General features: G+C 39.3%; 1 protein-coding gene across 1 annotated transcript in view; it reads left to right on the forward strand.

The window, feature by feature from the left end:
* The first annotated feature begins 657 nt into the window (after window positions 1-657).
* Window positions 658-17,153, forward strand: part of LOC113162195 (sialoadhesin-like) — a 40,582-nt gene continuing 24,086 nt past the window's right edge. The window contains exons 1-3 of the mRNA XM_033326504.1: window positions 658-674; window positions 750-844; window positions 11,045-11,401. Of these exons, the coding sequence (XP_033182395.1) occupies window positions 793-844; window positions 11,045-11,401 (409 nt within the window). The 5' untranslated portion in view covers window positions 658-674; window positions 750-792. The remainder of the gene's footprint in view (window positions 675-749; window positions 845-11,044; window positions 11,402-17,153) is intronic.

The following is a 17,153-nucleotide window of genomic DNA, read 5'->3' on the forward strand; positions in this document are numbered from 1 at the left end:
CTTCATCACTCTGGCTGCTCCTTCTTCTGTCTCATTTAAAGGGTCAGTTTATTTTTACTTTATGCTGTGAACACTTGTTTCCATGAGGTCGTTCATTTCTTCTTCACATGTTCCTGACACAGGTAGAAGTGGTCGGTTTCAATAGTAGCAGACGACACAGGCGTCCTACAGAGAAGTCAAGTTGTCTGTGTTCATGAACTGTATCTGAATTAAAATGAATTGTGTTGGTTGAGGTCAGATAGTATCAAGAATAGTGTGATGTGAAGAGAAGTGGACACTTTTCTTATCTACTGACTTTATCGTAGCTGCTCGAACAGTTTGATCTTGTGTCTTTGTGGTTTTCACACTTATCTCAGTGACAAAGTGACAACAGAGCAGTTATAAGGTATTGTTTTGTGTTCTGTTTACCCGAGTTAGACGGAGCATCAGTCTTTGAGCTGACATTAAATCAGCAACACTGCAGCATTTTTCTTTTATCTTTATCAGAAGTGAAAATGAAGCAGTCAAATTGGTTTTGGACATATCAGTTTGAACTGTTAATGATCTACATGAAAGTGTCAAGAGTTAAAAAACAGACACCACAACAACTTGTTTAAGTGTTTACTGGTGTTTTAACTGTGTCTCTATATCATCTGTATGTGAGCATCCTGGTTTCCTGTCGACTGCTAAATGAGGTAAAATTATTTTCGTACCAACATCCTCCATTATAGAATCGCTTAACAACTGATACACTTCCTCATATTTATCAGGTAATGCTTCAGTATCACTGAACTGACAAAGAGATAAGAAGCTATGAGTCCAACAGCAGCAAGTGGATTCTTCTTCTTCCTTCTCTCTGTGTCAGGTACTGTATCTCTACATTTACCTTCACTGTATTTAAAAAGAGACGTATGTGATCAAATGTAGAATTTATAAATATCTGATCAAAGTAGTTTGTTATTCTGTATTCTGAAATAAATCAACAAGACATTTCCAGTTGCTGTCGACAACATTTAGTTGTTCGAACGCAGTGAAGATGTTTTAAGATGATTCCACAACAATAACACGTCTGTTCCTGTTTCTTGGTTTTCTGTTATTGGTTGAGAAGTATTGACCTACTTTTATTTAAACTAGGGATTTTTGTGGAAGAAACAAAAAGTCACTGCAATCAGAGGAAAATCTGCTGTATAGAACAAGAGATACTCCAAACTAAGAAGGAGAACATGAGGAGACAAAAGTATAACAAGTAGAACATAAACAAACCTGGACAAGAACAACAAGTCCTCCAACTTTAACTCTCATATAGGTTGTTTGTCCCAAACCTCAAACCAAAGTCACTGTTAGTTTTAAGAGCAGCCTCATGTACAGAGACAGGAGTTTGTTGAATTGAACCAAAATGGCAGCTGGTGATGTTTATTTTCACCGGTGTGGTTTGATTGATGCATGAACAGTAACTTTTTATGACGACTACGACAAGTTTCCTTTCTTTAATATCATTTGTCTTATTAACTGATTGTTAACTTTAACTGTGGTTTCTGCTGTGCTCTGTGTTACAGTGGTTCAGGGTCAGAATGACTGGGGAGTAACTTACACTTCTACTCAGATCTGTGCTGTAGAAGGATCAACAGTGGACATACACTGCTCCTACACATACCCATACAGAGTGAACAAACAAATTATTAATGTTCAGAAAACATTATGGTTTACCAAAGGGGATGACTATACACCTGTGGATCTAGACACAGACTTAGACTACACAGGTCGTGCGACGTATCAGTGTGTTGACAAAGCCTGTACTCTGAAGATAACAGACCTGAGACAGAGAGACTCAGCTGTGTACAAGTTCAGATTTATAACAAACCATCCAGATGTGAAATATACTGGTGAACCTGGAGTCACTTTGTCTGTCACAGGTAACATCTTCATTGATAATCATATTTTTTTCCAAATGGTTAATATCTTGAAAATACTAAGTTGTTTTTGTGTGTATTTCCATGTAGTTTATATAAAATCATTAAAAAACATTTCTGTTGTTTCTCCACATGTTCAGATCTCCAGGTTCAGGTGATCAGATCTACTGTCCAACAGGACTCTACTTGGGCAGAGTTGAAGTGTCAAAGCACTTGTTCACCTCATCATACTACCTACATCTGGTACAAGAACAAACAGATTCAGGGAGAAACATCATCTTCTTCTTTTGATTTATCCATTTTTCCTGCAGACAGAGTTTCCTGTGCTGTAAAAGGACATGAGAAGTTCCCTTCTCCTTCAGTGTGTGAGTTTACTTCCAGTCTTCTGACATTTCACCATCCTGAGTCTTTAAACTATTTTACTGTCTCTTGATTCTATATTATTCAGGGTTTTGTGGTGATTCACATCAAACTGATCATTGATCACAACACACTCTGTGATGGATGAACAAGGATCCATGTAGAATAGGTTCTACTGTCAAAACTCATGTTACATTTTAATGTTAAATGTTCATGTTTTCTCCTCCAGATTGTCCAAATCTTCCCTCTGTGTCAGTGAGTCCCTCTGAGATAGTGGAGGGTAGTTCAGTGACTCTGACCTGTAGCAGTGATGCTAACCCAGCAGCTAATTATACCTGGTACAAGGAGAATGAAGAGTCACCAAAAGCTTCAGGACAGATCTTCACCATCACTGACTTCAGAGCTGAACACAGTGGGAATTATTACTGTGAAGTTCAGAACAGTTTAGGACGTCATAACAACACTTTACATCTGACTGTTGTTACACGTGAGTTATTCATCTTGACATTTCCACACACTCACACACCTCTGGTTACTGATACTGTCTGACTAACAGTAGCAGTATTACCTGACAACACTTGTTTCCATTTCCAGGTAAATTAATGATAATGAACATCATCAGGTTGACTCTTGTGGTCCTGATGCTGATTCCAGTGTTTGTCGTCAGTCTGTGTTTGAGGTAAATCAATAAAAATCCATCACTGATTATTTTATTTTCGTTTTTATTTTCCCCCTGCAAGAATCTTTAACACCATCAAATTTGTATTTGTTGTTGTTTTTTCTTCCAGGAAGAAGAAAACTCTCATTTTAAAAACTGAACTGAATGAACCTGTGGAGATGATAGAGGTGGGAGGTCCTGTTATTTTTGTAAATGCACTGCAGCATATTTTATTATATTATATAGTCCTATATAAGCCTATATATATAAGTCCTACTGTAAAATATTGAACTAACTGGTCAATGTAATAGTTTTACATTTGAATCGTGTCCAAGTTTTATGAATGATGTTTATTCAATTTGTTGAGTATATTTCTTTTCTCTCCATCAGTTTGAAACTCATCATGATTATGAGGACATCTCAGCTTTGACGTCCATCACTGCAGCACAGACAGACGATACAGAGGAGCAGGAAGACCTGGTTTAACGTTCAGTCAGGTCAGAGACTCCTGCATGGACCAAACAGACCAAACTCCAATTCCTACTTTCCTGGTTCTGTTTCGGTGTCTCTGATGTTTCTCTGTCCTCTAGTGGTGAAGCTTCAATATTACACATTCAGACTTCACTCTGGCTGCTCCTTCTTCTGTCTCATTTAAAGGGTCAGTTTATTTTAAATAGAAACATTGACATGTTCCCTTTAACCCTTAAGTATTTTTTTGTAAAAAAATCTTGGTTCTGTTTTATCTCATTAAAAACAACAACAGTTATATTAACTTCTTTATTGATCCTGAATTAATGCTGAATTCAGTTAATCATGATAATTACAGTAAAACAATAAAACAAGATAAACCAGGAGCTGAGATACAAGTTCAGTGAACATGAAGAATTTGACATTCTGACCCAAAACAAGTAGAAGATGTTACAGTTCCACCCTCAGACCAGCAGAGGGCAGCATCACTTCCTGTGTTCACTCTTCTACTTCTTTTCCTTTCTGCCTCCATTGAACCCTATCCTCTGCGTCCTCCTCTCTCACCAACTCACTTAACTAGATCTTGTTAAACAAACTAGTCACTAACTCTTCTGCCACCTCTCCCAGACTCTTCCATACCTCCACAGGTTTGTCATCAGGACCAGCTGCCTTTCATCCTCTTCAATGTCGTCCTCACAGTCTCCTCTTCTACTCTTCATTCTTTTATTTTCCTCATTCATCAACTCTTCAAAGTTCTCCTTCCATCTTCCCATCACCCTCTTGTCACCTGTCAGTACATTTCCATCCCTATCTTTCACACTAACCTGCTGCACATCCTTCCATCTCTGTCTCTTTGTCTCACCAACCTGTACAAATCCACCTCTCCCTCCTTACTGTCCTACTGAACAGACAAGTCCTCATATGGTCTTTGTTTGTCCTTCTCCACCTCTACCTTCACCTTATGCTACATCTCCCTGTCCTCCTGTCGACTCTCTTCAGTCCTCTCAGTGTTCCACTTCATGTGTTTACTCACCTGTTGGTGTTTCTTCTGGGTTTTTGCTCCAGTTGGTTCACCTCCTACAATATTGGTACTACATTGTATTTATGCTCTTTTTTGTCTCCTGTTTCTTTGCTAGTGTGTCTACTCCCTGACCACCAGCTTAGTTAGAGGTCTTCTTTGTTAACTTCCTGGTCTGGTTAGAGTTCACTTTGCCTTTTATATACTTGTACTGTTTTTTGTTTTTTAGTTCTTATCATCCTAGTGAGCATTTCTCTCTTAGTTTACTTTAGATCTATTGCAGTTGTATTTTGCCATCTTGTGCTGTGATTTAGTGTTTTATATATTATCAATAAACCTGTCTCGCTTTTGAGTGTACATTTGACTCCTCATGTTCCCATAATTGGGTTTTCTTTGTTTGCTAGTTTGCAGTATCTGCATTAAAATAATTAAAGAATAAAAGTTACCAAGAATATCACAGTTAATTCTGTGACTGTACAGCTGCTCTGTGTGATGACTGAACTGATCACAACAACTTGTACCTGTCATAGACTGCTGACCTGTACAGAGTGAACCCTGCCTCTCGCCCAGTGGTGACTGGAATTGACTTTAATACCCCTGAGACCCTTAAGAGGACAAGAGGTTAAAATAATGGATGGATGGATGTCTCATCTCATCTGCAGTATCTGTTTTGGCACAGAAGCATGACTTTATTATTTATATCTCTGCAAACATTAACAAGATCAATGTGAATTTAAAGGCCCCATAACTTCTTTCTGATGGTTTTAGAAGCAAAAGTCCTGTCAGACTTTATAACATCTATCAACTCTATATACCATATGACATGGCTCTGACGTCCTTTACTGTAAAGTGAATCAACTGAATCTACTGAAATAGATTATGTTTCAGTTCATAAAGAATAATAGAGACATTATTAGTCCCTACACGACATTATTAGTAGTTTTAATTTAAAGTCAATTTGTCTTTATCTGACAGTGTTATTAAGGAGGCAGACAGGAAACACGACAGAAGAGACAGAGGTTAAGACGAGTAGCACAGATCCTCAGTCAGACTGGAAATAGAACAACTAGGGTCATGTGTCATGTACTGAAGTCATTCAGCTCCCACTTCTTTTCCTGTTTTCACATTAATGGTAAAAATAAACTCTCAGCCTGTATCATATTGGTAGGAATAGAGTTTTCAGTGTCTCAAAGTGTCGAATGATGTTTGACGCTATTTGTCGATTAATCAATTAATGTGAGAATCACTCACACAATCAGAAACTGTGCTGTGTCCAAATGTCTTTAAATGTTCTAATCTTAAAGTCACACATGAAACATGTTGGAGTCATTTCTGTGTTAGTTTCACAGTTTGCAGCAGCTTTTGTACACAATGTTGTGAATTTATCATTTGAGTTAAAACGTATTTTGAATTATTTGAGTTTCTTGATGATGAGCTGCAGTAGAAGCAGCATCAGTCTTTGACATGAAAACCAGCAAAGCTGCGGTGTTTTTATTTCATTTTATTAAACGTGGACATGAATCATTCATATTTATTACAAATTTATCAGTGACTGTGTTGTTGTAGTTTGAGCTGTTTTCATGGACAAAAATACATTTTCAGAGTTTAAAAACACCCATATTGAAACATTAATGTTTTAATCATCATTTAAGTTAATGTGAGAAAGAAGGAAGTCGGGTTTATTTTAACTTCCTGGTTTCTGTCTTGTGCTTCTAATAAGAAAATTTATATTTAGATACAGTCATCACCTTCTTATGTACTGAAAGTTGAATCACTCAGTGATGTGAGTGATAAACTTCCTCTTTTTATCAGCTCATATGTTTTAGTATCACTGAAGTCACACAGACAGATTAGAGGAGCAGCTATGAGTTCAACAACAGCAGCAAGTGGATTCTTCTTCTTCCTTCTCTCTGTGTCAGGTACTGTATCTCTACATTTACCTTCACTGGATTTAAAAAGAGACGAATGGGATCAAATGTAGGATTTATAAATATCTGATTAAAGTCACAATCACATTTTTAGACAACAAATTAGATGAGGAAGTGTTCAGACCAACATGAAACAATCTTCTGGGACAGGCTGGACTGGTTGGCCTTTACACATTATACATATGTAATAAATCTTATGCATTTGTAGAAACATCTGACTGAGCGGAACCTATTTTAGGTGATTCTCTCCAATATTTAACCACCAACCACATAAACATACACACCTAGAAACCACCTGACCCGCTTTCGTCCACTCATGTCGAGTACTGACCTCTGAATCCATGTATGTGTGCGGAGGCAGAGGTTTATCTACAATTAAAATCATCCTAACTCTGATTTTTCATTCGATTTTTCAACAGATGATTTTGCTACAAATTGCAGAAATATATTTATATACTGGAATTTGGGGTTAAATTTGAAATGCAGATTCATTTATCAGAATATGTATCTTTTACAAGTCTTGACAGTATGATGTCAAATTAATTGTGAATTCCTCTTTGTGATTCAAGTTGAATACATTTATTATTATTATCCAGCTGTCAGGATGCATCCTGGACAGATCACCAGTCCGAGGGCTGACATATAGATTCTGACAAACATTCACACACAGTCAGACCTCTGGGCAATTTAGCATTACCATTTAATTTGACATGAATGTTAGGTTTTACATATTATATGCATTTTTTCAATTAACAGTCACTTTCTTCACCTGATTATTAATTGTTTAATGCCTCTTATTGTTACTTAACTAGTACCTGTTTTGATGCTGTGTATCTAATTAAACATGTTAAAACTCCCTGTGGTCATAGGATTTTCAGTCTAAATGAGCTGTCTTAGCAGACTTATCATCACAGTTGTAAAGACTACATTACCCAAAATGCCCCTCACCTCCTTACTAAGGTGTGGAGCTCCTCATGCTGTAGCATTTTACATGTGGAGAAAATTCATTAGGCAACAGTGGAGAGGAAAAACCCCCTTTAACAGAAGAAACCTCCAGCAGAACTAGGCTCAGGGTGGGTGGCCATTTGCCTCGACAGGTTGGGGTGAGTGGAAAGAAGAGAGAGAAAAAACAGCAGGCAACAAAAAATAACAACAAGCAGGAAAAACACTGGACAGGTTGAGAAAGATTCAGTTGGTGTTTACTTCACTAGCACAGTAAAATATTCTAAGATAACTTCTCGACTGTGGAATAATATTCCCCATTACTTAGATTTGTCATTTCTTTCATTAGAGCATCCAACACCAGCACAAAGGCTTGTTGTTATCTATCAATTGAACTGGTCAGTACAGGACAGAGTCCTGATCCACTATGGAGGCTCGACAGACACATTTCAGTATGATGCAGCATCTACATGTATTATAACAACAGGATATAACAGCTTGAAATTGTGCTTTATGTGGTGAATGAGGCTTCAGGAAGAAATTATCTCTAATGAGCAGAACATACAGCTGATCAGACAGGGAGGTAAACTGACCCAGGAAGAGGTTCAGGACTTAAAGAACAAACAGGAGGTGAGAACATGAAGAACTGGACACTGTGGCTGAAAGTAGGTCGAACAGGACGTTTTACATAGCAGACGACACAGGTTTCAAGTTTTCTTTGTTCATCATGAACTGAATCTGTATTTAAATTAATTATGTTGTTTATTTCTGATACTGTCTGAGCTCAGTGTGATGTTTCATACAAACGTTAGTTTAGAGAAGTTGTTGGTTTTCTTATCTACTGACTTCATCATAGCTGCTGTGAACATCAAGTTTTATCTTGTGTCTTTGTGGTTTTTAACTCAACAACAAAGATAATGTAGTGAGATAGCCTAATCCTTCACGAACATTGTTCATCGGACTTAGAGTCCCTTTCTGTTAAATGTCGTCCATTCTACCTACCCAGAGAGTTAACAGCCGTACTAATCACAGCAGTTTACATACCACCCGATGCTAATATTGGCATAGCTCTCATACTGTTATCAGACACAATGCACAAACTACATAAGATTCACCCTGACGGTGTACACATAATAGCTGGAGACTTTAATCAGGCAAACCTGAAGTCTGTCCTGCCTAACTTTTACCACATGTTAAGTGTCCAACCAGAGGGAACAACATATTAGACCATGTTTACACAAACATTAAACATGCATACAGAGCCACTCAGCTTCCACATCTAATCCAGTCAGACCACCTCTCTCTGCTCCTAACCCCTGCTTACAAACATCTGAGAGGGAGCACAACCTCACTTGTTAAAACCATCACCACTTGGCCCGGGGATGCACTTTTCCATCTACATGACTGCTTTGCACACACTGACTGGAGTATTTTTGAACACCAGGATCTGACAGCATTCACAGCGGCTGTGATGGAATACATCAAATTCTGCATGGGGACTGTCACTGTAGTGAAACGCATCTGGGTCTTTCCCAACCAAAAACGCTGGATGACCAGTGAGGTCAGGCTACTCCTAAAAGGCCGTAACACTGCCTTCAGGTCAGGTGACAAAGAACTGTACAGTGCTGCTAGGGCCAAGTTGGATTACAGGATGAAAATAGAGGACCACCTCTCCAACAACGACCCTCGGCAGGTGTGGCAGGGACTACAGCAGCTGACCAACTTCAGGGGACAGACCAGCACACTACAGCTGAGCTGGAGCTGAACGCGTTCTTCTCGCGCTTCGAGACTACACCGCTGCAGTCTGCAATCACACCACCTCTACCTCAATCTGCTCCCAGCTCCAAACCAGTGACTGTGCAGGCACAGGATGTGGCACGGATGTTCAGCAGAGTGAACCCTAGGAAAGCGGCTGGGCCCGGCGGGGTTCCTGGGAAGGTACTTAGGGCCTGTGCCAACCAGCTCTCCCAGGTCTTCACAAAAATGTTCAACCTGTCTCTAGCACAGGCTTTCATCCCTGCCTGTCTGAAGTCATCCACAATTATTCCCATACCCAAAAATCCTCCACAGTATTGCCTCACTGACTACCGTCAAGTTGCACTCACCCCTGTCATCACCAAGTGCCTGGAATGGTTGGTCCTAGGTCACATCAAGGACTGCCTCCCTCCAACCCTTGACCCCCATCAGTTCACTTACAAAGCGAACAGATCGACTAAGGACACCATATCCATCATCCTCCACACTGTGCTGAGCCACCTGGAACACAGAGACACCAACAACAATGCTAGGGTGCTATTTGTAGACTACAGCTCAACCTTTAATACAATCATTCCTGATATCCTGGTCAGCAAACTGGCCGACCTAGGACTCCATCCACTCATCTGTTCCTGGATCAAGGACTGTCTCACAAACAGACCGCAGACAGTTAAACTAGGACCCCACCTCTCCTCCACACAGACTCTGAGCACAGGCTCCCCACAGGGATGTGTGCTGAGTCCACTGCTCTACACCCTTTACACAGTGGACTGCAGACCAGCCCACACCAGCAACACCATAGTGAAGTTTGCAGACGACACTACGGTGGTGGGGCTGATCTCTGGGGATGAAGAGTCTGCCTGCAGAGATGAAGTCCTGAAACTGCCGTTGTGGTGTCAGGCTAACAACCTCATCCTGAACACCACTAAGACCAAGGAGATAATCCTGGACTTCCGGAAACACAGAGCGGACCCACCTCCACTCGACATCAACAGTGACTGCGTGGAGGGTTCACAGCTTCACCCTCCTGGGCACCACCATCTCGGCTGACCTCACTTGGTCCATCAACACCAAGACTGTCATCAAGAAGGCGCCTGTACTTCCTGAGAGGGCTCAGGAAGAACAATGTAGGTCAGGAGCTGCTGGTAACCTTCTACCGCTCAAACATCGAGAGCATCCTGTCCTACTGCATCACAGTGTGGTTTTCCCACTGCACTGAAGCAGAGCGGCAGAGGCTCCAGAGAGTGGTAAAGACAGCGCAGAGGATCATCGGCTGCCCTCTCCCTCTCCCTGAAGGCCATTTACCTGTCATGCTGCCTCAGCAGAGTGACCAGTATCACCAATGACTTCACCCATCCTGCCTCCCCCCTGTTTGACCTGCTACCCTCTGGCAGGAGGTACAGGTCCATCAGAACCAGGACAAACTCAGGAACAGCTTCTTTCCACATGCAATTAACATACTGCACACACACATATACTGACTACACCCCACTCTGACTTGACTGACATACACCTCTACATACTGCACTGTACAGCAGGACTTCTCATTCTACACCCAATGGACAACTTCTGTGGGCAATAATTGCAATGTGCAATACAGCTCTACCTCCATTCCATACACAATATTTATATTAATGTTATTTATGTTTTTCTCCACCCATTGCACCTTATTCTATTCTATTTTATTCTATTTTTATAAGTATTACTCTATTTTTTATTTGTATACTTGTACATATTTAGATTTATGGTACCACCACTCGAAGGCTGCTACAATTTTGTTGTGTTCTGTACAATGACAATAAAGATTCGGATTCTGAAATAAAAAAAAAATCATGCTGAAAGTTGAGCTGTGGTTCGACTCATAGGAACTTTAACTTTTTACTGCAGATATTTGACCTGATAACTGAGGATTTTGAGGTTTATACACGTTTTCTTTTCTCTAGATCATATTGTCACTAAAACACAATTTGTCTTATTAACTGATTGTTAACTTTAACTGTGGTTTCTGCTGTGCTCTGTGTTCCAGTGGTGCAGGGTCAGAATGACTGGGGAGTAACTTACACTTCTACTAAGATCTGTGGTATAAAGGGATCAACAGTGGACATACACTGCTCCTACAGATACCCATATTCAATGAACAGACATGTTATTAATGTTCAGAAAACATTATGGTTTACTAAAGAGAATAATAATGAATCTGTGGATCTAGAAACAGACTCAGACTACACAGGTCGTGTGATGTATCAGCGTGTTGACAAAACCTGTACTCTGAAGATAACAGACCTGAGACAGAGAGACTCAGCTGTGTACAAGTTCAGGTTTATAACCAACCATCCAGATGTAAAATATACTGGTGAACCTGGAGTCACTTTGTCTGTCACAGGTAATATCTTAATTGAAAAGCAGATTTTTTTTTCCAGACGGTCAATATCTTGAAAATATTAAGTTGTGTTTGTTTGTATTTCTATACATTATATATTAATGATTTTATATAAAATCATTAAATAACATTTCTGTTGTTTCTCCACATGTTCAGATCTCCAGATTCAGGTGATCAGATCACGGATTTACTATTATTATATTTCAGCAGAATTGAAGTGTCAAAGCACTTGTTCACCTGATCATACTACCTACATCTGGTACAAGAACGGACAGATTCAGGGAGAAACAACATCTTCTGTTTTTTATACATCCATTTTTCCTGCAGACAGAGTTTCCTGTGCTGTAAAAGGACATGAGAAGTTCCCCTCTCCTTCAGTGTGTGAGTTTACTTCCAGTCTTCTGACTTTTCATCATCCTGAGTCTTTAAACTATTTTACTGTCTCTTGATTCTATATTATTCAGTGTTTTGTGGTGATTCACATCAAATTGATCATTGATCATTAGATTTGTCTCCAGTTATGAGAACTGCGGACTGTAGAACATGTAAAACTTTTTAACTGTAATGTTTATGGGTAAAAGCTTTTTAATTATGAGTAAGGTTTCTTTACTCCATAGAAACACATTATTTCTAACATATACTGGGTTCTACAACACACTCTGAGATTGATAAACAAGGATCTATGTAAAATAAGTTCTACTGTGAAAATATGTTAAATGTTCATGTTTTCTCCTCCAGATCCTCCAAATCTTCCCTCTGTGTCAGTGAGTCCCTCTGAGATAGTGGAGGGTAGTTCAGTGACTCTGACCTGTAGCAGTGATGCTAACCCAGCAGCTAATTATACCTGGTACAAGGAGAATGAAGAGTCACCAAAAGCTTCAGGACAGATCTTCAACATCACTGACTTCAGAGCTGAACACAGTGGGAATTATTACTGTGAAGTCCAGAACAGTGTAGGACGTCATAACAACACTTTACATCTGACTGTTGTTACACGTGAGTTATTCATCTTGACATTTCCACACACTCACACACCTCTGGTTACTGATACTGTCTGACTAACAGTAGCAGTATTACCTGACAACACTTGTTTCCATTTCCAGGTAAATTAATGATAATGAACATCTTCAGGTTGACTCTTGTGGTCCTGATGCTGATTCCTCTGTTTGTCTTCAGTCTGTGTTTGAGGTATATCAATAAAAATCCATCAGTTCCATCACTGCTCTTTAATTTGTTGTATTTTTAAAAGTCATGAATTTAATTTTATTCAACTTTGTATTTGTGTTGTTTTTTCTTCCAGGAAGAAGAAAACTCTGATGTTAAAAACTGAACTGAATGAACGTGTAGAGATGATAGAGGTGAGAGGTCCTGTCAACAACATCCATTCATCTATTATCTTAACCACCAAGGAGTGCTGGAGCCTATCCCAGCTGTCATTGGGTGAGAGGAGGATATAACCTGGACATCTTTCTCTCAGCGGGCTGACACACAGAGACAGACAAACATTCACATGGACAATTTAGAGTCACCAGTTAACCTCACTGCATGTCATTGGACTGTGGGAGGAAGCTGAGAACCCGGAGAGAACCCACACAGACACAGGGAGAACATTAAATAATGGCTCTACATTGTCCATAGGTGTGAATGTGAGTGTCAGTGGTTGTCTGACCAGATGTTGGCTGGGATTGGCTCCAGCACTGCTGCATCATTAGGAGGAAAACTGGTTGGATGGATAAATGAGTCAGAACCAGTAAAGTCTGGTTCAGATTCTGTTGTTTGATGGATAAACAATAGTTTTACATATTAAACATGTTGATTCAGATTCATTGTTCTTTTCTCTCCACCAGTTTGAATCTCGTCCTGATTGTGAGAACACCTGAATTTAGAAGTTCATCACACAGAGGAGCAGGAAGACCTGGTTTAAAGTTCAGTCAGGTCAGAGACTCCTGTATGGACCAAACAGACCAAACTCCAATTCCTAGTTTCCTGGTTCTGTTTCAGTGTCTCTGATGTTTCTCTGTCCTCTAGTGGTGAAGCTTCAATATTACACATTCAGACTTCATCACTCTGGCTGCTCCTTCCAGCGTTTTAAACTGTAACATTTAAATGTTTTTCTACCACTGAAGAAAACTTTAGTCACACAGACACTTTTTGTTTAATTTTACTTTTTACTGTGAGTTTTCATTTCTTCTGTTTCTATCATGACCTAAATGCTGTTCATCTCTGACACAGTTAATTCCACTGAACTAAATTGATCAACACCTCCTTTTCAATAAACATGTCATTACTCAATGACAAACCAATTTGAATTAATCTGCTTCATTATGTTTATTACATGTTGTTAGCACTAACAGGTTTCTTAAACTTTATCAGGCTTCAGTGTTTGTGCATTTCTCACCAACCAAAGATTAAAACATCAAATTAACTCTGATTTCCATCCTTTCCTTTAAAAACAACCCCAGTGTTTGAAATCAGATGTGTAAGGCTTGGAGCGGATTCTGAACCCAAAGAAAACGCTGTACAACAATGTGGAATTTTAAATATTGGACACATTGGACACTTTAAGGAACCAAAGAACCACAGTGTAGGTGTAGTTATGTGTCATTAACCTCAGATCAGCAGGTTCAGAAACCAAAAAACAAATTAAAATAGGTTAACAGGCTGGAGAGTTGTTATGAAGTGAGAAGAGACAGTGAGAGTGGGGCTGCTCGTATAGGGGGAGGCACAGGTAATAACAACCAGACCGACTCGGTGTAAAGGGAATGAGCAGACAGGAAGCACTGTACACATACACATCACAGTTGAGAGATGCTGTTTTTAATCTACTGACTCTATTGTAGCTGCTGTGAACAGTTTCATCTTGTCTTTGTGGTTTTCATACTTGAAGTAACTCAGCAACAACTTGACCACAGAGTAAACAGAGAGCCTCGGATATTTTATCTTATCATGTTCTAGCCAGTAAATATAAGTTTACACCAATGATTAACTTCATCTAGACACTGTGTGATGTCCCCTCAGTGAGAGATCAGTAACAGAAGGTTTTCCTCTTCCTTTCATCTAGAATAACTAATTAAACACATTGACCTTAAACATCTTTTGTCTTGTCTGAGCTTTTGTTTCCATATGCTGAATTCCTTGAAATCCTTCAATGTTCATGTACGTGAAATGGTTTAATTGCATTTTTAATTTTTCTAAACATATACAGATCTCCAGATGCAGGTGATGTGATCAGGTTTCCACAAAGATTCTACTTTCCTCTATGATTAACAGCATATAAAGATAGTTTTCAGTGTTAAATTGTCAGTCCCCTGTCTGTCTTATCTCCTCTCCTAATCTGAGCGTTCATGAACCTAAAACACGATGATATCTTACTTTTTCTCTTCTCTCTTAAAATGATCTCGTCTTTAAATGTATGTAGGACAAATGTTAGACGCATGTTTGTGGTAGTTGCACAGTTATTTCTTAATGCTGTGCAGTATTTGAATAAAAAAATGACAGTTATCTTTTTAGTTAGAGGTGATTTTTGTTTTATGGTGTCCTGCAGTAGAAGCAGCCTCAGTCTTTGACTCGACATTAATCAGCAATGCTGCCATTTCATTTTATCTTTATTAAAATTGACAATAAGTTATTTAAGTTGTCTGAAACTAACTGTGTTGTTTCAGTTTGACCTGTTTTTATGAACCACCAATAAAGCTTAAATAGAACAAACCTGCACAACAAATTTAGTTTTACCCTCAGTGTTTACTGGTATTTTAACCACATTGCAAATTTCCATGCAGATAAAGGCAGTCTGGTTTTTGGTTTCAACATCTCGATTTTCTGTCTTCTGCTTCTGGTAAAAAATGAAAAGTATCTTTTGCAACAACCTCTAAGTTAGGAAAAAATGCTCATTGATGTCGGTGATAAACTTCCTCTTTTTATCAGCTCATATGTTTTAGTATCACTGAAGTCACACAGACAGATTAGAGGAGCAGCTATGAGTTCAACAACGGCAGCAAGTGTATTCTTCTTCTTCCTTCTCTCTGTGTCAGGTACTGTATCTCTACATTTACCTTCACTGTATTTAAAAAGAGACTTAATGGGATCAAATGTAGGATTTATAAATATCTGATTAAAGTAGTTTGTTGTGCTGTATTCTGAAATAAGTGAATGAGTGTTTCTGTAACACTATAAACACTGGTTTCATGTAAAATATCCAAATCTCCAATTCAGACTCTACCTGACATTTGTTTGCTGGCAGACTGAGAGCTGCAGCTTTTTACTGGTTTCTAACTGGTCAGTTTTCTAACTAAGATGTTTGTTACAGTCATTTAAATCAACAATAAGAAGGTTTAAGGTGCTGGATTTGTTGAATCCCACAACACCAAACACACACCTCTGTTTCTTTACTGCTCTGAGAAACATTACTAGCATTACAAGCTACTGCTGTTTGATTACATTTGTATATTTGTTACCTCTGTAGAAATATAAATGTGTGAAGAGCATCCTTTTTACCAAAAGAGGTTTTTTATCGCTGTGTGATTTTCTGGGTATGATAATTCATTTTTGGCTGTTTTTGTGTAGTTAATTAAAACTAGAAACACTTTTGGGTTACTACTGGTCCTAGTAGCTCCTTCAGTCTGAGGATAGTTTAACTAATAGGCACTAATATATCCTCCAGGTTGGTTTCACTCCACCTGTGGCCTGAATAGACTAATTTGTTGAAACAATGGAGGGGAGGATGTAAAGGATGTAATAGTCACACCTCTGTCAACCCCTCTTATCACCTAAAGTGGATCGTTAGGTGTGTCCAACCTGGTGCAGGTGTGAATTGGGCCACAGTTTTCTGGGGATGGACGAAAAAGCAGCACAATAGATAGAAAACAGGTTGAGATCAAGGTCTCCACCTCTGTCGAGTGAAGAAGTGTTGATTTGCAAATGCTCAAACCTTCCCTCTCTCAAAGCACTTTTCTGTCTAATATCTGAGTGACCTTTAGATGAAGAATCACAGCAGGTTCAGGTCCTGCATTTTTGCTCCCCCTGTGTAGCGGCTGTTTAGTTTCTCCAATGTTCAGCTCAAAGCATTCTTCACTTCAATGGATCACGCACACTGTTCGTTTTGGAGTCTGGTTTTTAAGGTGAATGAGTTTCTGTCTGAGTGTGTTTAAAGGGTTTAAGGTGGAGGGGTATGTGGTGATTTCCAAAAATCATTTTCAACTTTCTCAGACACACCAGGTTCTTCTGGCTTCTTTCTTTTTGACTTTACTGGATGTGGGGGTGTTTTCCTCTTTACAGTTCAGTCCTGATGACTCTTAGTTTGTGTTTTAGCAGTCAGTGATGGGGTGACAACACTACGCCACAACACACACTATGACAAAACTTCACCTAGATCTTTATCGACGTGTCTGAAAATATGGGACTAATATTTAACATATTCAGTAGAAGTCAGAAAATACAAAATTAGTAATCTTCTTCTTCTTCTCTTTCGGCTTTTCCCATCAGGGGTCGCCACAGCGAATCATCCTTTTCCACCTCACTCTATCATGAACATCTTCTACCCTAACACTAGCCAACCTCATGTCCTCTGTTATAACATCCATATATCTCCTCTTTGGTCGTCCTCTTGCCCTCCTGCCTGGCAGCTCCATCTCCAACATCCTTCTACCAATATACTCACTATCCCTCCTCTGCACATGTCCAAACCATCTCAGTCTGGCCTCTCTGACTTTGTTGCTAACACATGCAACGTGAGCCGTCCCTCTGATGTACTCGTTCC

Source organism: Anabas testudineus, chromosome 1, assembly GCF_900324465.2.
Source record: "Anabas testudineus chromosome 1, fAnaTes1.2, whole genome shotgun sequence".
Lineage (NCBI taxonomy): Eukaryota > Metazoa > Chordata > Actinopteri > Anabantiformes > Anabantidae > Anabas > Anabas testudineus.